We start from the raw sequence: 24147 nt of genomic DNA, 5'->3' as shown, positions 1-24147 counted from the left end.
TGACGTTGAGGGTTTGGTGGCGATGCAGAAAGAAAAATAGAAGGGAAGAAAAAGGGCAGACGGAGTTTGAGTTTGGGAAGAAGGGGAGAGAAGGGTGGGGACGGCCAGGGACGGCCAGGGAGCTACAGGTCTGCAGAAGGGGAGCTACAGGCGGTAGTGGCCTGTAGAAAAAGCGGTGCACGCCTGGAAAAGGTGTGCTACAGTGGCCTGGGCGCTAAAGGGGCGTCCTCAGAGCCGATCCGCACAGCACACGAATGCGCGTGTAGCAGCGCTTTTGTGGCCCAGCCATCGCTTTTCGCCATTTTTGGCCCGTTCGTCAAAAAGGCCGATTGATTGTGCCTGCCTGTTGCTTGTCTCCTAAAAAAGGATCGGAGAGAAAAAAAAGAAAAAAAAAAAAAACGAGTCTGCCTCCCTGGCTGTTGTCGTGTCAATGGAGCGCCAGGGAGCGGGAGGATGACCCTGCGGTGCTACGGGAATACAGCGGTGCTGTCACTGACGTGGTGCTGTGGCCCAGGGTGCATAGCGTGTGGCTCAGGCGGTGCCCGCGGATGCAGCGCTGAAGCGCCCTGTAATGCAGGCAGGCCCCTCTGTAGCGGTGTTTGTTACACGCCCAGTCGCCCGGTCGCCGACTGACACAACAGCCAATATCCAGCTCCCCTTGCTCTCGCATTCCCCGCCATGCTGATGTTGGTCCCTTTGGGCCACTTCAGCCTCAGACTGGCTGACCGACGACCAGGCCAGCCGCAACGGCTCTAGCAGATGGACCTGCAAATACGCCAGTGACGTGATCTGTGGTTTGTTGTGCTGGCGCCTCGTCCCATCTCCCAGTCCTCGTCTCGCTCCTTCGCCTGCTCCTCGCGTCCTCTTTGTCTTTTTTTGGCACTCAGACAACAAGATCGCCGGCAAAATAGACAGACAAATAATATCCCATCAATAAAACAAGCAAAAGAGACACGCAATTTCCGCCAGCAACCCCTGGCTGTCTCGTGTGCACGACGCCAGGTACCTGATACCTGCCTGCGCTATACACATGCCACGCGTCTGCCATGTACTCGCGACTCATTCAAAGCCGGCTGTGCCGGGCGCGCCAGTCTGCTTGGTGGTGTTCCCTATATTGGCCGCTGTGAAGTGGAGGATATTTGGGGCGGCGACAGCTGGCAACCCTAGTGCAACCCTAGTGCAACCCTTATCCGTCCAGTCCCGGGCGCCCGTCTAACCCCTGCCAACCCTAGCTCGGCAAACGCCCGGCTTGGCTCGCTCACAGCGCCTGCATTATTCTCGCATCAAAGTCCTTTTTCTTTTATTCCCTCTGTTTCTCCTTTGCGTCTCTCTCTCCATCTTTCTCCTGCCAGTCCTCCCTCCTGCTCTGCGTCCACTATGAGTGGCCAGCAGAACCCCTTCCGCCGCTGGTCTCTTTTCAACCAGTCGCCTGCCCCGCCTCCCCCGCTGTCTCAGCCGTATCCACACCCGGCTTATCCTTCCGTTGCCGGCCACGGCCAAGGTCACATTTTGCCGCCGCAGGGTCACAGCCAAGACCCGGCCCAAGCCTCCGGCCCCGCTTTCCAGCGCCCTCAGTCTGACTTCTTCTATCTCCTCCCGCCCCAAGTGCAACAGGTCCAGGGCCACCACCTTCAAAGCCCCGTGCACAGTCCCGTGCACCAGTCGCAGCCGCCATCTTATACCACCCCGCAGTTCCCGAACCGGCCGGTGCACCCCGCGTTCAACGCCTTTCTCGGAAATGTTCCCGGCCATGTGCCGTACAACCCTGCTGTAGTAGCCGCCGCTCCGACCGGCATTCAGATGCGGTTCCAGCCACAGATGCATCCCGGGAACTCGGCGCCTCATTTGCACCAGCCACCGCCGCTGCCCCCGCGCCCGGTGTCGTTCCACTATCAGCCGCCGCCACAGCAACCGGCCTATCCTGTGCCCCCGCCGCCGCCACAGCAGCCCCAGCAACCCACGTACTCGGTCCCGCCGCCGCCGTACGCTCAGGATTCTCTAGACGCCCAAGTCGACACCAAGCCGCCTCTTCAGTATCAGCCGCCGCCAGCCCCGCCGCCAGACTCGCTGCCAGTGGCACAGCCACAGCTGCAGCCGCAGCCCATTGAAATGCCCACTTCAGCACCCACGCCCAAGCCCGAAGAGCCGGCTGCGGCAGAGCCACCAGGGGGATGCGAGGAGCCTCTAGCTGCGCCAGACGCTGTCCGAAACTCAACTCCGAGTAGAGCGTCCCCCAACGACCATTCTGCACCCGAGGTTGTGTCTGCATTTGATCCGCATGGCACAGCTGCCGATGCCCCCATCCTCGTTTCGTCCGAGCCTGCGCCGGCTACTGACGATAAGCCCAGAATGTATGCATCCTTTAATAACTACCGGGACGACTTTGCCTACTGGAGTACCGATGATCAGACCGGCGTAGTCGAGCCTACCAAGCCTGACGCTCCGGAGCCTTCGCATACTGCCGTGCCAAGTAGCACACCGCATGCACCTGCACCTCCTCCAGCGCCAAAGGAGAATACAGCCTCCACAACAGAAACACAGTCCAGCGGCGCAACAGCAGCCACTCCCTCGCCGGCCACAGACAGTCAGACTGCCAATAATAGTGCCTTTTACGGCTACCATGAGCCGCACAACTATGTAAAAACAACACGCAAGACGGCCCTCTCCCCGGAAAAGCCTGCTCCAGATGAAAGCCCACCTGCTGCTGCTCAGCCAACCACAGCAAACAATGATGCATACTATGGCTATCACACGCCGCACAACTACGTTAACACAGCCCGCAAGACAACCATGGATTCCTCCGAGCCCAGTTTTGCGTCCGAGGTGTCTACGCCTACATCTCCGTCTGTACAGAGGCCACCTCCTCCGCGACAACCCTCGGCCCGCAAGCCCGTGGGATCTCGCCCCACCGCCTCGTCTGGTCCGGCGCCTGCGCCGCCAGCGCCTGGACCCGCTGCGGTCGACGACTCATTGTCCAAGCGGCTGGCATCCATGAATTTCTCTGACTGGACCGACGACGACCCCCCCTATGCGCCCATGCCGACGATCCAGAGCTCGGGGCCGGGTAACGCTGTAAGCTACGAGTGCACATCTGAACGTTACCTGGATTACACCACAACCTTCCATTTCCTGCCAGCGACGCCTGGCTTCCTCATCTGCACGTACTGCTTCCACAAGCACTTGGCACAAACGCCGCTGGCTTCGCACTTCACCTCTGGACTGATTAACCAGGGCCGCTGCCTGTTCAACGTGCGCCATGTAACCGCCGTACTGCTTCCACCTGCTATTGCTAGCGGCTCGCTGGCTGCACTCACGGCACACATGAAAACACGTGCTCCAGTGCCTGCGTGTGCTGGACCTGAGGGCATCGGCCCAGGCAACGGAATGTCGTGGCACATGCTCACCAACGAGGCTTCAGGCTCATCGCAAGTGCTGCAAGCACTTCTTGTATGCGAGGCGTGCTACAGCGACAGTATTGCCGGTAGCCCGTTTGCCGGCAACTTTAGGCCACAGCCAGACTCCGTCAAGCACGAATCGGGCACCACGTGGGTGTGCGACCTGTCCCTACGCTACGTCGGGCGCTCGTTGCACAAGGCCATGACTGCGCACAACTGGTCAATCTTCACCAAGGCCGTCGAAACCCGAGTGCCGCTCGGTACGTGCCCTGGCCAAGTGCCTGCCACCACCCCCACGCGCTGGATGACCGTGGCGCCACCACTAGCCGTGCCGGGCATGCGTGGCTGCGAAGCCTGTGTCCTTGACGCCGTGGGCGACACGCCGTTCGCATCGCACTTCATTCCCGCGCAGGGGCCTGCGCCCACGGGCCCGACGACTTGTGCGCTGAAGCTCAACCTACCAGTGAGTGCAGCGCTCAGCACGGCCGTGACGCAGCGCAACTTCAACATTTTCGTGACCGCTGCGCGCATCGCCTGTGGTCCCGCACCCGGCCCGTGCGTCAACGCCGGCAAGCGTAGCAGTCGCTGGTACTCGCCGGTGCACGGCGGCGCAGCGGCGGCCGAGATGGATGTGTGCGAGGCATGTTACACGGGGATTCTGGCGCCGCTGGGCATGAGCCTACACTTCCGCGCTAACACGCGCCCGGCCAACGTCGACATATTGTGCGACCTGAACTTATTCGGGGCTACGGGCCGCCCGTACTTGATGCGCCTGATGCAGGCCCTCGATATGGGCACCATGACGCCGTTTACGCAGGCGCTGACGACGCGCCAGCTGGCGCCCGCCGACGGTGGCTGCCCGCGTAACGAGATGGCCAAGGATCGCGAGTGGTTCGGGTGGGCGCGGGCGTTCCCCGACGTGGCGGTGTGCACTGCATGCTGGGATGCGGTAGCCGCGCGGTCGCCCCTGGCGCAGAGCGCCGACGTGCGGCGGCGTGCGGTGCCGGCCGGGACCATTTGTTCGCTGTACTCGCCGCGCATGCGGTCGCTATTTGCTCAGGCGTGCGCCGAGGGCTCCATCGACAGCTGGCTGGCGTTTGCGACGCAGCGCGTGGCCGTGTGGCTGCGCGTGTGGCAGCGCAACGAGGAGATGAAGATGAAGCTGACCATGATGCAGATCCAGCAGAACCAGGCGATGACGGCGGGCATTGCGTCGTCGTTTTACGGCGCGTTTGCGGGCATCGCCGAGATGAACCAGGGCCCCAACCACCTGCGCTACGGCAACTCGTCGGTCGGCTGGCACGACTCGTACCAGCGCTTCGAGTCGGCCAAGCTGCACAAGGACATGTTGAACCATAGCAGCAATGTGAACAGCATCTTTGCGTCCATGGTCGGACAGGGCTCGGACGAGCAGTGGGACGAGCTGTGGAAGGCGGTGGAGTAGAGGCGGGGAGAGGAAACAGGGAACGAGGTGTTTCTCTTGTATCAACGGTGCGCGCAGAGATTCAAGAGTTGTGCGTGTAGATTCAATCTGTAGAAGAACATACATACATACATACTAGACGTACCGACAAACAATTCCCCAAGCGCCCCCAAGTACTCCGTCGCCCGAGAAAAGAGAAACAAACAAACAACCCAAATAGCAAATAAAGTACCAAATGCTTCGAGAAGACCCGCGTGAAAAAAAAGAAGAAGCGAAGAAGACCAAACATGGAAACCCAGACCCAAGATATAACTGACCAAAGCACACACGCATTCTTTCCTTTCCCACATAAACACATCACAGACCGCGCCCAGCTGCGCTACGGATGCTGTCCCCGCGCCCGCCGTTCACGCAAGATGCTCTCCGCCGCCTCACGACTCGACTTGAACCGCCGCGTCGCTGCCGGCTGCTGCGCCCACTCGAGCACAGCCGCATGCGTCATGCTCGCCGTAGCCGCAGCGGCAGCGGCGGCAGCAGCGGCCGTGGCGCCGGGGGCCTGTGCCCCGCGGCTTGGTGACGGCGAGGCCATATCGCCCAGCGAGTGCGAGCTGTTGACGCGCTGGTGCAGCAGGTTGGCCGAAGCGGCCTGCGCCTGGCGTTCGGCGAAGCGGCCAGGGCTCTCGACAGCCACGTCGTCGGCGCCGTTGACCGAGCCGCCGCTGCCGCCGCCGGGGGGCGCAGAGGCGCCCCAGAGCGCACCGGCGGCGAGATTTGACAGCTGACGGCGCTGGTAGATGGGCCCGGAGATGGTGCTGCCGGCGCCCTCGCCGAAGCCAACGAGGCTCGAGGCGCCATCGTCGCTCATGCGGTCGTCGAAGCCGCCAACGCTCTGCGCCGAGACCGACATGTTTTCATCGAGCAGCAGCTCGGCGGCGACGGCCGCGTAGTTGAGGCTGGCGACGCTATCGGCTGCGTCGCGGTCGAGCGTGCCGATGTTGGTCGAGCCGGACTGCGACTCGTCGGCGTCATCGAGCGTGCGTTGCGTGTCGCCCGAGACGACGGACGCAGTAGCGCTGGGCGTGCCGACGGTGCTGATTTTGGTGCGCGCGGTGGGCTGGCCGTGGGCGTCAAAGTACAAGGGCGCCAAGCCGTTGATTAGGCCGTTGGCGGAGGCGGCGGAAACCGACATGTCGCTTCCGGCCGCGGCAGCGCCAGTGCTGCCGCTGTTATTATTGTTATTATAGTGCGAAGCGTATGGTGGTGCGCGCAGCGTCGATACGCGCTCGAGCCCCGCGAGCCGGGAGATGCGCTCGGCGCGCTCGGCCTCGAGGCTCGTGGTCGACGGGCTGTGGGCGTGACCGCGGCCCAGCAGCGAGTTGGCGCCGGCAAAGTAGCCGCGCTGGCCGTCCTTGGTGGCGATGGTAGAGATGGCGGAGAGCGACGTGGTGGTGCTGGTCGGGGTGCCCCTAGAGAAAGATGAAGGAAAAAAGTCAGCCGGGAGAGGAAACGCAGAGCGGGAACGACAGGCGACGCAAGGGGCGGGGCAGCGCATACGGCATTTCGGGCGGGGTGTCGGCGGGCGCGGGCTCGGTGAAGCTGAGCGAGGCAGTGGTCGTGGCGGACGAGGACGCACAGGCCAGCGGTGGCGGCGGCGGCGGCGGCGGGGACATGATGCGGGAGCGGGGATGGAGGCTGCGGGGCAGGCGTTTTCGGCGGGCAGAAGCAGGAGCACACGACTGTCGGAAACAATGGCAAGCGATCGGCAAACAACATACAAGTCGGTGCGCACGGGCAGGTGGAAACCAGATGGCGGATAGATTTATTCGAGGCTCAAGAACTCTAGCACGACTTGATGAGAGGCTGCAGGCATGACTATTGGCGGGCGGAAGCTGATGGCTATTTGCCGAGGTTCTGCCGGCGCACGGGAAGAGAGGGGGATCCGGGCTGATCGGACTGCACCCACGCACAAAATGATCCGTCCACAGTCACATGACCCTTTGCTCTCGCGCTGACTGCCGTGTCAACAGAAACATTCATGAAAGTTAGCAGCCAGCTGCGGCCGAAATGCCAGAAGTGCCCGTCGACCAGCTCCAACTAGCCTCAGAGTTTCCTTCCCCACAGTCAGATCGGGCTGCTTAGTCACGGCCCTGTTTTCTGCCCGTGGGACTTGGGTCCCCCACACGAGAAGATCTGCCAGGGATCTTCCCTGTGTGGGGTTGTTGCCAATTCTGTGCGTGCTCTGCGGCCCACTCTTGACGGGCCGTCTCGCTTCGAGGCAGAAGCACGAGGAGTGCATAGTTGGCGATATCAGGGCACTTGGTATAGTTCTTGGGACTTGTTCTCAGCACTTGGACATTGATACACTAAACACAGAGCATTCCACCAGGTCCACGACCTCCCAAGGACGAGTCCCCGTGCGGACTAGGCACCGGGCGCTGTGCCGCAAGCGAGCCTTATCTCCGGTCCTACTAGCTCCTTAAGACATTGCAACCCAAGAATTCATATCATTTTGCTGCCATCACATTAAATTAAACCATGGTAGAACAAATAAGCAAAAACACGATAAGCCGATAAAGCCATCCCTCCTAGTCGCCCCGGTCAGGCATCATGAGGGCTCCCATCAACGCGGAAATGCTAACCAGCGCTCCCAGACTCAGCAGCAGGCCAACATCGCTTGCCGAGCACCGGATGCGCGGCTCGTAAGCCCACGTATCGAGCGTGGCTACCAGAGATTCGGATGCTGATGGCGATGGCGGAGGCCGGCGGCAGAGGCCGCAGTCGCCACTTCCATGCAGATGTGGAGAATTAGCAGCAAGTGGGATTTCGGCTACGGACACAGGGATGTTAGCTCGACTGAACCGCTTGCATGAGGGATTTCGCGTGGCCAGGTATTTTCCGGGAGGATGGCTAGCACCCAGCAGACACTTACGTTGAATGGATCCAGGCGCTTGGTCCACCGCCATACCAAGGCTGCGCAGCCAGTGGGCGGAAAGAAGACGGAGCTGCGGTTGAAGCTTCTGCCAAAGCCAGCGTAGCTCGACGTTGAATCTCACATGAAGCTTGAAAGGTGCACTAAGCAGCTTGCCGGCTGGGAATGCAGCATATTCCCAGGGCAACTCGGCGGCCGAGGGCTCGGGTCCGGCAGATGAGTCGGACTCGGACTCAATCGGAGCATCATTGGCCATCTCGGCCTCTTCGTGCTGAAGATGCAGATACTGCAGAGAGGCTTCCGGAGCAGAGTAGCTCAACGGGAGTGACAATGGGTTTGTGGCATTGCAAGCAAGGCTGGCACAGCACGTGCAAGCTGCCGACCAGAACGGCTCGGCATCCTGTACCGCGTGTTTCGTCACAGCCAGCACCGGCGGCGACAGACCAGGGCAAGCTTCGGGTACAAGCACCGGTGGTGACGGCGGTGCCAGGGCGCCCTTGGTCAGTCCGTTAGGCACCAGGCCGGCCTGGGAGAAGAGGTTCGGCCATGAAAGGCCGGAATCCACGAAAGCGACTGCTGTGCCGGCAGCGGCAGCAGCCGTTGAGACAACAGCGCGGAAGTGCATAGCAATAGTTAGTCTCAAAGAATAGAGACTTCGCCGTGAGGCTTGCAGAGGGCAGCGGTGATGGTGTTGATATTTGTTCGGGGGGCACACCGCGGGAGCCTGGCTTCAAAGGCAACAATATCAAGGAGCACAGCCGGAATCCAAGCTGCAGACAAGGCACAAAGCAGATGTGCGCAAGGGGCAGTGAAGAAGAGAACAGGATCCAGAAGAAGGGGGAGAAGGCGATCAAGTATAGCTACAAAAATATAAAACAGGAACAGGGGTCACAGCTAAAGCCGGAAGCCAGCCAGCAAAGGATATGCACCGCAAGAAACAGCAGGCACGGAGGCTCAAAAAGGGCAGGCGTAGAAGAAAGGCAAGGGCGGGTTTTTGCTTTGGAAAAGAGGAAGGGAAGCCCAGAGAGAAACAGGCAGGAGGAGGCTCAAACCAGACCGGCAAGAGCGCAAGAATGGAGGGGAAGGCATGATCTCTTTAAGAAAGGAATTCGCGCGCAAAATGAGGAAGTTTCTTTTTGTGGGCGCGAGTAGGCAAGCATGTAGCATGCAAATGAGCAAAGGGGAGATAAGGACATTCGTTCATTCATTCAAGCATGTGTGAAGCATGGCAAAGCACCGTTTCAATGGCAATGTCACGCATTTTGCGACAGCAATACACCATGGCGGTGTTGGTCTGCGGGTAGGTACAAAGGTGCAGGCATGATAGAGCCAAACCTACACGGCTGTACACAGGTATAGCTACATAGATACAAAGATACACTGCCGCAGGTGGATAGATATGCAGGCGCGGGACAACCAAATCGCAACTGCCTCAGCGAACGTCGGACCGCCATGCCAAGATAAGCAGCTGCTGCACGTAAGAGCAAGAGGACAACACGGAAGGTCGGAAGGTGCAGACAATGGCCATGGGGCTGTTGCCTATGTTTTTTTTGTCGTTGTGTTTTTTTTCTCTTTTTTTTGTTGGGTGGCTGTCAGCAGAGATAGGCACAATACGGCTGACTAACAATAAGACGCCATCACGACAAGAGGCACGAGAATTGCCATCTCATTGAGTGTGCACAGCATCACCGAGAAATCCCGAACGCCTTTGTGTGTCTCTGCCCTTATCTTGTTTCTCGCTGCTGACCGCAAACGGGCGGTAAAAAGAAAGACGACACAAGAGAGTCCGCTTCGCAAGGCCGCGTCTAGAATTCCAGCTAGAGACAAAGACAACACGCAACCCTAGAGCGAGAAACAGCGCCGTCAGAGACCTGCAACCCTAGAGACATGTTCATGTTCATGCTCACTCAGACTCAGACATCCAGACACCTCTCCCGTCCCGCTCCCCGCACCAACAGCCCGCGTCAGTCTCCCTTGCAGGGAATCGAGCAATGAGTAATAAATTGCAATTCTTTCTTTTTCAGGAGTTTTTTGTATTACAGACAGACAACAAACAGCAGCATACACAGGTATAGAACAACACTAACCCTAATAAAATACGAACCCTGGTAACACAAGATATTGGACCACATAACCAGTAGTCTCACGACACGAACGACGTTGCGAAACTGTCAGCAATTATCGTTTCACCTCTGCCACCTCCGTGGCCTGTCCCCACTAACTCTCCCCACTCAGCCCATCTCCCCACTCACAGCTTCAATCCCATCGCCTTGGCCACACGCATCGACTGCCGGATACTCAAATCCAGCATAATCTCCTCTGAACCACCGGGAATGGCATATGCGCGGACATCGCGGTACAGCCGCTCAATCTTGCCGCCTTGGCCGCCGCGCGAGTATGACAGACCGCCAAAGATCTGTGACGCCTCGCGCGCGCAAAACTCAAAGGTGACGGTGGCCTGGGCCTTGAGCGAGGCAATGGCGCCACCGAGCCGCAGCATGGCCTCAGTCTCGCCCATCTTTTCACACTGGTAGATGAGGTTCTCGAGCCAGTTGTACGACGCCTCGATCTGGCGGGCCATGTGCGCCAGCTTCAGGCGGATCACGGGATGGTCAATCAGGCGCTTGCCAAACGTCTTGCGCTTGCTGGCGTACTTGACGCTCTCCTCGAAGCACACGCGGCTGAAGCGCAGCGACTGGATGATGATGCCGATACGTTCGTGGTTGAAGTTGGTCATGATGACGCGGAAGCCCTTGTTTTCCTTGCCAATCAGGTTCTCGACGGGCACCTTGACGTCCTCAAAGGTGATGTACGTGGTGCCTGATGACCACACACCTTGGCAGTCCATGCGGCGCGTCGAAACACCGGGGCCGCGCTCAATCAGCAGCAGCGACACGCCCTCCATGCCGGTACCGCCCGTGCGCACGGCCGTGGTAAAGTAGTCGGACCAGATGCCGTTGGTGATCCACTTCTTCTCGCCGTTGACAATGTAGTGCTTGCCGTCCTCGCTCAGCTTGGCCTCGCACGTCAGATTGGCCACGTCCGAGCCAGCGTCGGGCTCCGTAATGGCCAGGCAGATGCGCTTGTCGCCGGACAGAATGCCCGGCATGATGCGGTCCAGCAGCTTCTTGTTGCCAAACTTGAGCAGCGGCGGGCAGCCAATGCCGAAGCCGCCAATCATGTTCCACACAAAGCCACCGGACGCAGCGCGCGACAGCTCGTCGGTCAACAGCATTTCGTGGAAGAGATCCCACTTCTCAGTAGGCACAGACTTGATGGTGTTTTCCTTAGAGTACTGAACGGGGTAACTCACGCCGAGCAGACCGGCCAGCCAGCCACGGCGGCCCATTTCCTTGTAGATCTCGTGCGGTACCTCCTTCTTTTCGTCCCACTCGGTGACATTGGGCTCAACGACCTTCTCAACCCACTCACGGATCTCGGCGCGCAGCGTGACGTGAGTGTCGTTGAAATACGGCGAGTGGTAGCCCTGGTACCAGCTGGGATCGCCAAAGGGCACCTGGTCGCCAAAAGCATCGAGCGCCTCGGACGGCTCGCCATGTGATGGGGAGGCCTTGACGACGGCCTTGGAGGCGGCAGCGGCCGGCTTAGGTTTTGTGGCGGGCGCGGCAGGCTGGGGCTCTGACTTGGGCTTGGTGTCGAGGGAGCCGACGAGCAGCTGGGGCTTCCACTTCTTCAGGACGCCCTCGCCGTGGTACTTCCAGAACTGCTGGGAGGCGTCCTTGCCGCCCATGCGCTGGAGGATCTTCTTGCCACCTGGGGGACGAGAGACGCGTTAGACTGGGGCCTGCTGGCTGGGGAAGCTTGGGGGTAGGGCAGGAGAGGCTTACCTGGGTGGTCTTCTTGGAACTTTGTGACATCGTAGACGTCATGGTCAATGGTGATGTACAGCGAGTCTTTCTTGTTGTGGCCGGAGACTTCGGCGGCGGTGAAGGTTTTTGACATGGTCGAAGTGTGTGTGTGTGTGAGAGAGAGAAGTAGACAAAATAAGGCGAGGGTATATCGTTATCAAAGTTGGACGTGAATATGAACGCGTCAAGTGGATGAGTCGTGAAAACGTTTCAGGCCTGCCAAAATATAAAAGTATATCAAAAAAAACAAAGATGACAAAAATCAGGGGCCTCTTTGTGTCGCTCTCGCTGCAGAAGAACCGCGGCCTTTTTAAATCTTTGACGACAATCACATGTCTTGCCTCTCTGCATTTTGCTTGCGACAAAACCCAAGGCTGAAAACGCGAAGCTAATTGCGCCGGGTGCCAGCCAGTCAGACAAGACCCACAGGCCAGCTGCGACTAAATAAGCTTGCCCCCTGTCACACCGTGCGCGCACTGTCTGAGGGCAGACTCTCTTTTGCTGTAGATTTTGCCCTGGCTGCAACTGACCCGGCGACAGTGCGGCCGGCGCCATTCGCACGTGGCGCGCCCCTTCCACAAATGACATCAAAGCCCGTGTGCCGAGGCAAGTCCAGATGCTCCCTGTTTGCGACTGCTTGATTTGGTCATTTAGCGGCTGGTTTTAGCGTGGCAACAGCCCCAAGCTAAGCTACCCCACAAACCAGCAGTCCTTCCGCTTTCTGCGCTCTCCAACTCGGCCAATCACGAGACCTGGGATGATAATACAATAGTACCAATGCATTTGTGCCTGCAACGCTGCAAACCGAGGCACGCTAGCCAATGAGCCATAAAATACACATTAAATTAAATTGCCGCGCTCTCTAACGTGATGTCATTCCCGAGTTCCCGGAAAAGCTCGGTCCCTGCCTTCACATGGCAGCACCCACGGAACCGCAGGCCTGCATCGTGTAGTTTGGGCGCAAGTATCTGGCCTTCTGCTGCAAGGACATCGTGGCTTTGTGGTTGTAGCATGCCGTCGTAATCCTCAAGCCATGTAATAACCGGCGAGTTCTCCCTTGGCCTCCGGCCTCAGTGATCTATGATGGAGCCAGCCGGCCGTCTCCTGCCCTCCCGAGTCCTCTGCCCCTTTCTCATTCCCACCCGTTATTTCTTACGCACCACGTGGCCGCGCCTTGGCTGCCGCCTTGGCCTTCTTATCATCCTTCATCTTTTTGCGCTGGGCCGAGCTCTTGTCTTCGGCCTTGCGCTTGAGCGCCGACTTCTCTTCGTCTGTCTTGGGAATGACCTTGAAGAAGCCCTCTAGTCTGCTCTGCTGCGACGTCTTGAGGTTCTTCTCGAGACGTGCCGCGCCGCTGCGAACACGGTCTTCGGAGAAGCCCTTTTCGACTACCAGGAACTGCACGAGCCCGTCAATATCCGGCTTCTCCCATTTGAAATCGCACTCCGGGTCGTCGGCCGGCTTAACATCGGGCTCAAAGAACAGCTGGCGCGCGTCCTGGTACGGCCACGGGTCTGGCACAACAAACTTCTTCTTGGGGTCGTTGTTCATGAACTCGACAACCTTTTCGAGTGAGCCGTGCTCGCGGATGAGCTTGAGTGCTGTGGTCGGCCCGACCTTGGGAATAGGGTCAAGGTAATCGCAGCCAAGGAGAATGCAAAGATCGACAAACTACATGGTGAAAAAAAAACAAGTTAGCCAACTGTATCCAAAAAAGCAATATACATTACATGCCTCTTGTCTCTCCTTTGCTTCCACTTACCTGCTTACGGTCCATCTCCATGCCCTCCAGCACTTTATCGACGTTGATCTCCTGGATCGGCTCCTTGCGCATCTCACTAAAGGTCAGATGGCGCAGCAGAACAGGCGAATTGAAGCACAGCGTATCCATATCCTCCGACGCCGCGCCATACACACGGCCACCGCGCGCCAGTGTCGCGCACTGAGCCTCGGCCTCGGTCGGTGCCACGAGGAATGGCACGCCCATCAGCTGCAACAGCTTCTGGCACTCGGAGTTGTGCTCGCGCGTGACGCGCACCGTGCGCCGCGCAAACTTCTCAATCTCCTCGGCATCGCCGGCCTCCTTGGCTGCCTCGAGGCCCGCCGTGGCCTCCTGCTTGCGCGCCTGTCGTCGCGCCAGCTCACCCGACTTGAGCTTCGGCGGCGCTCCATCAAAGATGTATACCGGCTTGATACCGTTATCGATCATCCGCATCGTCCGGTAGAACATGCCCATTAGGTGCGATGTCGTCTGCCCGTCTTCGTTGGTCAGCACCTCGCCGTTGGATCGCACGGCAATCAGAAAGCTGTAGATGCTCATGGACGCGTCCTAGTTGCACCGCATATGAGTTAGTAATCCTCTGGGAACCATCAACTATGGGTCTCCATCCACCTACAATCGCCACCTTGCGGCCAAAGTGAGCCTTGATGTCCGACTCGCGAATGGCCGCTGGCGCATTTTCCTTGATGATTGAGAATAGCTGTTTAATACCCATGGCGATTTATAGGTCTCGGGGAAATAAATAAATGGGTATCAATGAGAGTTCTGTCAATGGTTTGCACTTGAAAGATGTGTTCATGGAGAAAATATGTCAACCAAATACAGAACCTAGATTTCCCGTCAGTCTCACTCTTACGCGTTCTTACACGCTCTCGCTCCAGGAACATGGATCAGAAGTGCTTTTTTCATCACTGACAGCTGCTCGCCAGTCTTTTGCAGCTGTCCAAACTTGACTGTTTTGGTAGTTTGTTTTGCATCCACAAGCTTACTGTGGCAACGTTCATCGATAAGAATATTATGATAAGATTGCTGATAAGACCTTGGCTTCAAGTAGTACGAGTTGCCTGCTGTGTCTTGTGAAACGTAGCTATAACCTTCCTTTGAAAACCACATCGAAGAGTAATAGTGTGGCTTAGAACAGCCATTCGATACCATTGATAATATAAAATCTAATAGACTTTCGTCTAAATATGAAACTAAACGCTATTACTTGCGACTAAATAGACTCGCCGATGTAGGGGCTTCTAACTGTCTAATGCATTCCGAGATACTAGTTGCTGTATGCCTTCGCCTCTCTGAGCGTCACTACTCACTGGATCTTAACGAGCCTAACTTTTCAGGCAACTAGGTCATGAGAAGGCTCAAGGCTAACACATTCGTTTCAAAGAAGGAGCAAAGAAATACCTACATGACAATGCGATATGGGGACAAATAACTAGCTAATTAAGGCCATCCGACCAAGCTAGGGACGGTTTGTGGCTTAACAGGATCGTGGTGAGTGTACTTAAGAAATTTCCAAGCGCAGGCTTAACTTAAAGTCTCTCTCAGCCCGCAAAGTAACTGAAAAGCAAGTAAATGATTCCCTCGAAGAAAGGCTCATCAACGCGCTAAAATATATTGGGCCCAGCTATTTAAACGCTAGAAATCTTGCTTCAACCGGGCGCTGCTGGGATGGGGGCATCGGTATTATTGATATTGCCAGCATGCCAGCCCTACAAATAGAAGCATCTTAGGGTTGTGCTCCTCTGACTACATCGGAATTGCCTTCAACTCGTTCACGTTCTAACATCACAACTCGCCACAAGAGGAACGCTATTGTAAAAGTTCCCAACCTAGTGGAAGCTGAACGACAAAAGGCCTCACTTCTCCTTTTCTTGCTCGGACTAGACTTTGCTTCTAAGCTTCACTAGGCATTCTCCTCCGACTACTACTTGACTCTAGCACAAGACATCGATGGACTGCTGGGCATAAAAGGGCTGCTCTCTCTCTCTTCCATAGTATCTAGAATAGAAGGCATCGATCATCGTTCGCCTTTCTTCCCCTTCACTGAATACATTCTCTTTCTTTGAACTCTCTGAACTCGTGACGTTCCGGATACTTCTCCGTACAGGACAACAGTGAGTCCTCCTATTAAACACTGAGAGATATCAACAGGTGAGTGTCAAACAGAAGTATAATACTCGACTACAAAACAAGTCACCGCCCGGACGCCAACTATCATCTTAAGAGAGGAGAAGAGATATACCCCTTGGAGACAGACTACGGAAGAAACGAAGCAGAGACATCCAGAGATATCTAAGATGAAGTCATCGTATTACCACGTCATCCGGTAGAAAACCCAGCACTGACGGGTTCAAGACCACCAGTTTCAAGAGATTCCAGGAACGCAAGATGTTCGAATAGGTTACCCTATTCCTAGAGAACGTCATCTGCAGACGATATGGGGAATTTTCCCAAAAATATAGGTAAACCGGTTAGTTATAAAGAAGTCAATTTCCTGGGAACTGAATGGCTACAACTAACAAAATGATAAAACAAACTGAACTTGGCCAAGATTCAGATGTCCAAATTCACCATTTATCGAAAAAAAAACAGAGCTGATGATGGTGGTCTTAGACTTGATTAAATTCTCATGATCGATGGTCAAGTAAGCAACCAACAAAGCCGGTTCTCACATTGAGTAACTAGCAATAAACACATGAACCAGCAAACGTTGGCCTATCTGTCTGGATGTGAAATAATGTCGCATCCGGATACCATGTTGAAAGAAATGAGTCTTGGCTAACATCAAAGACAAATTCCAATCTGGGAGAGACTCAATCGGCTATCGCCGAAACGAACGGAATACAGAACATATGAGAAGTCATCTAAATATTATGGAACGAATATAGTTTACAAATGGAGCTGATTGAGATCATACTTGGTGGATGATTGGACACTATCGCTCCGATACTAACAAAGCTGGTCTAAATAAAGAATGATAAAATACTGCGTTTATAGTATCCTCAAAGTTCACATAGTCAAAACATTCACGCACAAGGCATTAAGACACGAAGAAAAGCAGCAGCACCGGTAGATCCATCTCACAGCGCAGACAACAGCTGCCCACTCACAACTGCCAGACATCAATTTGGCTGGAAAAACGCCTGCTTCCTTACATAGGGCTGCTTGCGGTATACTATGATGAGCGGTATGACACTGTCTTACGTACCTTGTATGTCTAGGGTAAAGAGAGTAGACACGGACCCTTTCATGAGCCCATTCTCGATGCCATGTACTAGGCTCTTCACAAGGTCGGCGACCGATCGGCTGAGAGGCCACTGGGGGCGGGTCAGAGTTTTTGTCGTCAAATTGGAAGGCCGGAACCGTGGCAGAATGGAGCAGTTTGGTGGGTAGCAGGACATTGGCGCGTTTAGCTGAGGTGCTATAAGCGCGCTCTTTATGGATGATAGTGGTAGTGTCGCAATGTTAGAGCAGTTGTTGGCGTTGAAGACGGAGAGGCCGCTCCGCAGGGGCTCACCGAAGGAGCGAGACTGGGAGCCTTGTTGCGGTAGCCCCTGTGCGGCGCCTGGTTGGATAATGGTGCTGTGTCGGTAGGGTTGGGTATGCTGTTAAGATGCCCGTGAAACTGTACGGGCTACAAGAGATGTGGGTCCTTTCTCACGGGTCTCCCATTTGGATGGCTTAGACTTGACAAGAATGCCTTCATCTCGTAGTCAAACAGAAGACAAACTAACTAAGAACTTCAACGCCGTTATTATGATATACGTATGTATGTATAGCATACAAAATGATGGTCACAAAGCTATCTTTGCCTTTGCGCCTCTATTCTCGTTTTGACACATCACCATATCCCCATGCCCGTACTTGTGTACCTGGATATGAGTGAAGCTACATGCTTCTACTCGTATCCACGGGGGACATTGCAGTCCGTTGAGTCTCGGGAGTAAAATTTCGACGTACTGAGAAATACTATCAATTCGGTGGCTCATTAGTTCCCTATGTCGTACATATGTTAGTCCGAGACCCGACCGGCGGTTTGTCTAACCCCTGTAAAGCAAGCTCCCCACATGGTATATAGTTATTCCGATGGGGGCCCCTTGTGGTGGGAGCGACACCCTGTTGGGCAGGATATGCTTCAAAAATAAGCACGTGCGCAAGGCCCGCGCGGCTATGTATAAGTGCGTGATTAAGCGCGGTACTGGCGTCTGTTGTGCCTGCATAGTCGAGAGCCGCCATGCTTTGCCAGTGTGACCAGGCACTGGTTGACCTCGGTGCTCTTGGAGGGACTTTTTGCAAGGGGGAGTGTGCTCTTCTCCTCTTCTCGTTTTATAGGTGTAGATAGATTAGTGTATATCAATATCTCTATGTAGTTGGGCGAGGCCAAGTGCCAGACCCCGAAACTTAAGCACCACCAGTGAACCCTCCAGCACCCAGAACCCCTTCTTGGTCAGGGCCTCTAGGGCCAGTGACTCGCTATCTTCTACTTGTGCCTCTGTTGATACAGTGGCTGCTACACCAGCCTTAGCACTGAATTCCCCCCCAGAGTGTTCTTTCCATCAGTTACTGCCAAAGTTGATTTGCATCCATCTGCCTTCCCAGCCCTATCTGCCAAAGTCAGGACGAAATGTAAAGGTTGTTGGTCTCCTCAAAGTCGATGCAGATGGAGCCGGCGCCAGATCCAAAGGGGGTTTTGTCGCGTAGGTAGTCCCACACCCAGTTTTCCTCGTCGTTTCCGGGTCTGTAGACTGTCCTTTCACTAATGTAATCTTCATCATCGACATTGTGTCCATAGGCATCCCAAATGGTGTTTAGGATGCGCTCCGTGGCGTCCTCGGAGATCTTGTTGTAGCGAATATGCCTGAAATTTCCAGCACTGGTGCCCGTCTGCTTCTCCCAGATGGCTAGCAGCCCTTCACGGGCCTTGAATATGTTTCCCTTAGTATTGTCAACGTTGAAAACCGTGATGGTGCTGTCTGACGAGTCAAATCTGGCTTCGCATTCAAAGCCTCCTGGGCCGTAGGCCTGCACCCAGTTGTTTGATTCCTCGTGGAGTGTGATGCCAAGCTGGGATACAGTACGAACTTGGGCGCCCATTGTATGGGCGCAAAACAGTGTGGCTATGAGAAGCCAGGGTGAGAAGAGGTGGTACCACATGGCGGGTGTGTAGTGGGTAGAGGGTAGTGTGCAAAGAGTGTGTGGCTGAAGTGTCCCAAGAGAGTCAGACTGAAAGATGGCGAGAGTGAAAGAAGCCCGTGATGAGTGACTTGTTGACCCCTTTGACAGCCATCTTTCTGTCGCTGCCACTCTGGTTTATATACCACAGAGTCTGGTCGATATTCTCCATCCACGGCCTGTTGGTCCGCCATTGAAGCCGTGAGTCCCTAGTTTAACTCGTCGAGCGTTTCCTCTTCCTCCAGTTTATGCAGATTTCAACATGGAGATGTCGCATTTCCATTTGTCATAGGAAGTCAGGCCGGTCTCTTTACATGATAGGCCAGAGTCCAGACAAGCACATTACTCTTACAAACAAAATCACAGAAAGCGAGGCAAGTTGCGGTGAAAATATCTTCATCTTAGCGCTAGGGCTAGCAGCACGGTTATTGCGATAGAGGAAACTAGCAGTCGGCGGTATGCTAGAGGGAAGTTAAGCTTTCAGAGCCTCTCAACTTGAGTAGCACTGTTCTGGGATTGCTATATCCAGGCTTCTGGAGTCCTGCATAACAGGTGCACGGGGTACTGGCGGAGAAAGCGAATCTACATGTGGAAATGTGCAGAGAAGGCAAATGGGGCACGACAGACAAGTGAACTAGGTGTAGATGAGACAGTCGAGAAATGTAAAGAGAGTGTAAGGCGTGGAACTTCGACAGTCGAGAAGTGTAAAGAGAACGTACACCGTAGAACTTCGACAGTCGAGAAGTGTAAAGAGAACGTACACCGTAGAACTTCGACAGTGGCTTCTAGTTAATCGACCTCATCTGCCCAGTTGCTGGATTGTGGTCACAGACTGCCACTTCTTTTCAAGTGGTCACTGCCCAAGACTTTGTGGAAGTACGCCACACGACTACATCTGTACCCAGGAACTGTAATATTAATGCTGGGTCTTAACACGGGAGATTCATCTCTCTCTTGCCTGCTGCCGAGGTAATCCTTGAGTTCTCCCTTTCAGCCTTCCCCGTGCTGGTGGGCTGGGGATCTTGCTTACTGTTTTCCCACTTTTGTTTACTCCTTCTTACTCATGCATTTGTCCACATTATCGGAGCTCCGTTTTCAAATCCTGGGTCGGATCCTTGCCAATGAAATCGATGTCAGCATACGGGTAATTTACACCCGTCAATAGCTTTGAGCTCACCAAGCCCATGAACCCCTGTGATTAGACTGCAGACGGGGTTTCAGTGGGCTCTAGAGCGTATGTGATGGCTATAGCAACTTGGCAGCGGCTCAACTGAGTGGCATGTCTTGCGGGATCTAATTGCCATTGTGGCTACCTACATCTATCTAGGTTGGGACTGGACATACGATTCCGGTATGAAGCGGGTTGACAGAATCGCAGAACACACGCAGTAGGACGCATTTGTAGAGTTGGGCGCTTGAACGCAATGTACGGATTTTTAGACTCGGCAAAGCTTGTCCGATAATGTGGCTGTGATTGTCCGAAGATTTGTCTGAGTCGGACTAAATTCGGACGGAAAACCATCGAGTTCCTATCCAGTGCGGGCAAACATGAGAAACTCAAGGCTTTGATTGACTCAGGCAACTGACCAAGATAACTCATTTGCACCACAGCACCATATTATCCAGTCATGTGTATGCCTATAGATTCATCTGTAAGCGCCTACGTACGAAGGACTATTACTTACAAACGTTCCCAGTGCACTTGTACAAGTACGAGATCCGCGCCAGAGCTCATTAGCCGCGCTTCCTAACGCCAAAGAAAGACAATTGCCCTGTGTCTTGCCCTCTTTACCAACAAAGTTAGATGTGTGCTGATGTGATGCTTCTAGTGCATAACTTCCGGTCTACTAGAATTACTGTGTGTGAATCCCCTACCACATCCTCAGACGATCTAGCATAGGAGGCTCCTGGAGAATACCACAAGGTGGTGCCGCTCAGTGACAAATTAGGCTCGCATGGAAGCCCCCCACAGAGAACGACAGCCGTACTTCGGCATGCGTGGGCCACAGCCCAGGAGTGAGTACGGGACTTGTATGTAGTTATGTACATGCGAACATGCGAACATCCGCGTACGTACAGAATACGCATGTGTTGCTGCTCCTTCTACTAGGATACCAGGGTACAAGTCAGTACGTGTATTCTCTAGTTAGTCACACCTAGATTTCACACATGTTTCTACAAGCAAGTGTGAAGAGGGTCAATACCCAGCTGCCCCAGCGAAAAGGATGTCCGACGCACTGATGGAACTTCAGCAAGGGGTAAGATTCCCAAGAGATATAGAACCTGAGCGAGCACAGACATGAAGTATGCACTTATCCACCGCTGTGATTTCCAACTCAGGCACAAAGAAGTCGGGGCTTAGATTTGGTACGCAATAACTTGGGCTTAGCTATAGTCATGATATACTCATCATATGTGGATAGCCCAGAACCAGAGAGTAAACTCCTGCGAGGAGCTAATGCGGCTCAGAATGCATGATGAACAGCATGTAGTTAAATAGTCAAAGGAATGACCAACGTTAAAACAATGTTCGAGTTTTGCCAGTGTGGGAGTTAACTAACCTTGGCAGGATCACTAGTATCCGTACAAGCCCAGTTGTATACGTAGAGCACAGCATCAGACATGGGATTGTGTACAAATCTCAGTAATACCATAGCACAAGATCGAAGACTTTCACAGACAGTCCCTTATTATTCATGACTAGGCAGTCCGTACGGCTCAGGCCCGGACACGTCGCTCTTCCTCATTAATAGAAGGCCTTATACACGTACACATTACTCTACATTTCTCATCTATGCCTTCTTGTTGCGGTCCTTGGGCCATCTCCAGTTTGTAATCTCCTCGGGGTCCTGGCCGTTTTCAAATGAGTATGCCTTTGCCCTGGTCCGCGAATCCAGCAGCGCTTTCTTTGCTGCAGCGCCGGCGCTGCCTAGATGGGGCATGTTGTTGATGGCGTCAATGGCCAGGCTGAAGCGGTCGGTTCTGTTGCGGATGGCCAGCTCCAGCGGCGTGTCAATGTTGCCCTTTTCGTTGTACCCGCGCACGTGCATGTTGTGCGAGTTGGCGCGGCCAAAGACGAGGCGGTGGACGAGCCACGGGTAGCTGTGGAAGTTGAAGATGACGGGCTTGGTGGCCGTGAAGAGCGTCAGCCATTTAATGTCTGAGAGGCCATGTGGGTGCACCTGCGGCGCAATTAGTTTGAACAGGTCGACGACATTGATGAAGCGGATGCGCAGGCCCGGCAGGTACTGCAGCAGCAGATCGACAGCGGCAATGGCTTCGTGCGTGCTAATGTCGCCGCAGGATGCCATGACGAGATCTGGCTCCTGTTTCTTGTTGGCCTGGCTGGGGCTCTCGCTGCCGTTGTCGGTGCTGAACTGCGGCCAGATGCCGATGCCCTTGGTGCAGTGGTCGATTGCTGCTGGCATGTCCAAGTACTGCAGATGGTCCTGCTTGTCGGATACAATCACGTTGACGTAGTTTTGGCTCTGGAAGCAGTGGTCCATGACAGAGAGCAGACAGTTGCCGTCGGGCGGGAGGTAAATGCGCACAACCTCAGGGCTCTTGTTGGCAATGACGTCAAGGAAGCCAGGGTCCTGGTGGCTGAAGCCGTTGTGGTCTGTGGATGCCTGTTAGTAACTCGTGAACCCTACATAATCAACAGTCTCATTTTCTCTTTTACCGAAACTCACCTTGACGCCATACTACAGCCGTCAGCAAAATGTTTAGAGAAGGTATCTTGGCACGCCATTTCACCTCGAGACACTTTTCAATCCACTTGCAGTGCTGGTTCACCATCGAGTCGATAATGTGGATAAACGGCTCGTAGCTGTTGAGCATACCGTGGCGGCCACTTAAAACGTAGCCCTCGAGCCAGCCCTCGCACGTGTGCTCCGAGAGAATCTCCATGACGCGGCCAGCCGGGGCCAGGTTGCCGCCGTCCTCGTCCTCGGGCAAATACTCGCCCATCCACACCTTTTTACCGCCCTCATACACACGGCCAAGCTTGTTGCTCTCGGTCTCATCGGGTCCAAAGAGTCGGAACGAGGTAGGGTTGGCCTTGACAATGTCACGGAGGAAGCCGCCAAAGTTGGTCATGCTGCCCTTGAGCTCTGCGCCAGAATTCGAAACAGGGATCGCGTACTTGCGGAAATCGGGCATGTCAAGGGGCTGGCTGAGTAGGCCGCCGTTGGTCGTTGGGTTGGCGCTCATGCGTCGCGTGCCGTCAGGGCACAGGTCGCGTAGCTCTGCAGACAGACGTCCATTCTTGAGCAGCCGCTCGGGCTCGTAGCTACGCATCCAGGTCTCGAGGCGCTTCAGGTGCTCGGGATTAGTCAGCGGGTCGGTGATTGGGACTTGGTGGGAGCGCCAGAAGCCACCCAGATAGTGCTCGTCAAGCTTGCGCGGAGCGGTCCAGCCCTTGGGTGTGCGGAGGACAATCATGGGCCAGCGCGGGCGCGTGGCCTTGCCGGACTTGCGACACTCCTGCTGGACTTTGCGAATCTCGGCGACGCAGTGCTCAAGCGTGCTGGCCATGGCTTGGTGCATAGACTCGATGTCATCGCCTTCAACAAAGTAGGGGCACCAGCCGTAACCAACAAAAAGAGCCTCGAGCTCCTCGTGTGAAATGCGCGACAGGACTGTGGGGTTGTTGATCTTGTAGCCGTTGAGGTGGAGCACGGGCAGCACGGCGCCGTCGGTGATGGGGTTGAGGAACTTGGTGCTGTGCCATGAAGTTGCCAGGGGGCCAGTCTCCGACTCGCCATCACCAACAATGGTCACGCTGATCAAGTCGGGGTTGTCAAAGACGGTACCAAAGGCGTGCGAGATGGAGTAGCCCAGCTCTCCGCCTTCGTGCAGCGAGCCGGGGGTCTCGGGAGTGGCATGCGAGCCAATGCCTCCTGGGAAAGAGAACTGCTTGAAGAAGCGCTGTAGGCCCTTGGCATCGCGGGTCATGGTGGGGTAGACCTCTTCGTAGACGCCCTCGAGCCATGACTGCGAGAGAACAGCGGGCGCGCCGTGGCCCGGGCCGGAGATGAAGAGGGCGTTGAGATCGTACTTTTTGATTAGGCGGTTAAAGTGCATCCATGTAAAGACCTGGCCGGGCGCCGAGCCAAAGTGGCCCAGCAGGCGCAGCTTGAGATGGTCCTTTTGGAGTGGCTCCTCCAGCAGTGGATTCTCGCGCAGATAGATCATGCCCAGGCACAGGTACAGGCTGACCTTGAAGAAGTCGTTGTACTTGCGGATTTCATTGTCGCTTAGGGGCTTCCCCTGCACCGTCGAGCGGGCTTTGCCAAAGCAACTGATGGCAGAAGGATCGCTGGAAGACATGGCGATGTGGAAGTGGTCATCCAACGAGGGGGTGGGTGGTTTGAGTTTAGTAGAAGAGGGGCAGCGAGAAAGCTGGCAATGGTGGGCTGGTTACCAGGTAATAACTATGGCACCTCGAACGTGACACTCCTCTGCTCTCTGATGTAGGCTGGCTGCAGCTTTATAGAGCGAGAGTGTCGTCAGCGTCAGCGTCAGCCCAAGCTCCAACATATGCGCACCTGGAAGTCCCCGTACATGCCGATCAC

The 24147-nt window shown here is 55.3% G+C and overlaps 7 protein-coding genes across 7 annotated transcripts; 1 reads left to right on the top strand and 6 right to left on the bottom strand.

Moving 5' to 3' along the window:
• Positions 1-1377: 1377 nt before the first annotated feature.
• BROUX77_005660 (uncharacterized protein) lies at positions 1378-4839 on the top strand (the record flags this gene model as incomplete). Its single annotated transcript, XM_073750558.1, has 1 exon — positions 1378-4839. The coding sequence occupies one exon, from the start codon at positions 1378-1380 to the stop codon at positions 4837-4839; it is 3462 nt and encodes a 1153-aa protein (XP_073604546.1).
• Positions 4840-5197: 358 nt separating this feature from the next.
• Positions 5198-6488, bottom strand: BROUX77_005659 (uncharacterized protein; the record flags this gene model as incomplete). The annotated part of the gene is made up of 2 exons (XM_073750557.1): positions 5198-6284; positions 6373-6488. 2 exons carry the CDS (start codon positions 6486-6488, stop codon positions 5198-5200), a joined length of 1203 nt encoding a protein of 400 aa, XP_073604545.1.
• Positions 6489-7403: 915 nt separating this feature from the next.
• BROUX77_005658 (uncharacterized protein) lies at positions 7404-8372 on the bottom strand (the record flags this gene model as incomplete). Its single annotated transcript, XM_073750556.1, has 2 exons — positions 7404-7645; positions 7748-8372. The coding sequence occupies 2 exons, from the start codon at positions 8370-8372 to the stop codon at positions 7404-7406; spliced, it is 867 nt and encodes a 288-aa protein (XP_073604544.1).
• A 1623-nt stretch (positions 8373-9995) lies between these two features.
• BROUX77_005657 (uncharacterized protein) lies at positions 9996-11710 on the bottom strand (the record flags this gene model as incomplete). Its single annotated transcript, XM_073750555.1, has 2 exons — positions 9996-11521; positions 11596-11710. 2 exons carry the CDS (start codon positions 11708-11710, stop codon positions 9996-9998), a joined length of 1641 nt encoding a protein of 546 aa, XP_073604543.1.
• A 1058-nt stretch (positions 11711-12768) lies between these two features.
• On the bottom strand, positions 12769-14111 carry BROUX77_005656 (uncharacterized protein; the record flags this gene model as incomplete). The annotated part of the gene is made up of 3 exons (XM_073750553.1): positions 12769-13287; positions 13379-13945; positions 14013-14111. 3 exons carry the CDS (start codon positions 14109-14111, stop codon positions 12769-12771), a joined length of 1185 nt encoding a protein of 394 aa, XP_073604542.1.
• Positions 14112-18013: 3902 nt separating this feature from the next.
• Positions 18014-18553, bottom strand: BROUX77_005655 (uncharacterized protein; the record flags this gene model as incomplete). Its single annotated transcript, XM_073750552.1, has 1 exon — positions 18014-18553. The coding sequence occupies one exon, from the start codon at positions 18551-18553 to the stop codon at positions 18014-18016; it is 540 nt and encodes a 179-aa protein (XP_073604541.1).
• Positions 18554-21363: 2810 nt separating this feature from the next.
• On the bottom strand, positions 21364-23902 carry BROUX77_005654 (uncharacterized protein; the record flags this gene model as incomplete). The annotated part of the gene is made up of 2 exons (XM_073750551.1): positions 21364-22190; positions 22264-23902. 2 exons carry the CDS (start codon positions 23900-23902, stop codon positions 21364-21366), a joined length of 2466 nt encoding a protein of 821 aa, XP_073604540.1.
• Between the last annotated feature and the right edge of the window lie 245 nt (positions 23903-24147).

Source organism: Berkeleyomyces rouxiae, assembly GCF_048999995.1.
Source record: "Berkeleyomyces rouxiae strain 22BRR77 chromosome Unknown BrBRR77_ptg000005l, whole genome shotgun sequence".
Classification (NCBI taxonomy): domain Eukaryota; kingdom Fungi; phylum Ascomycota; class Sordariomycetes; order Microascales; family Ceratocystidaceae; genus Berkeleyomyces; species Berkeleyomyces rouxiae.
This window is presented reverse-complemented; position numbering and strand designations above follow the sequence as displayed.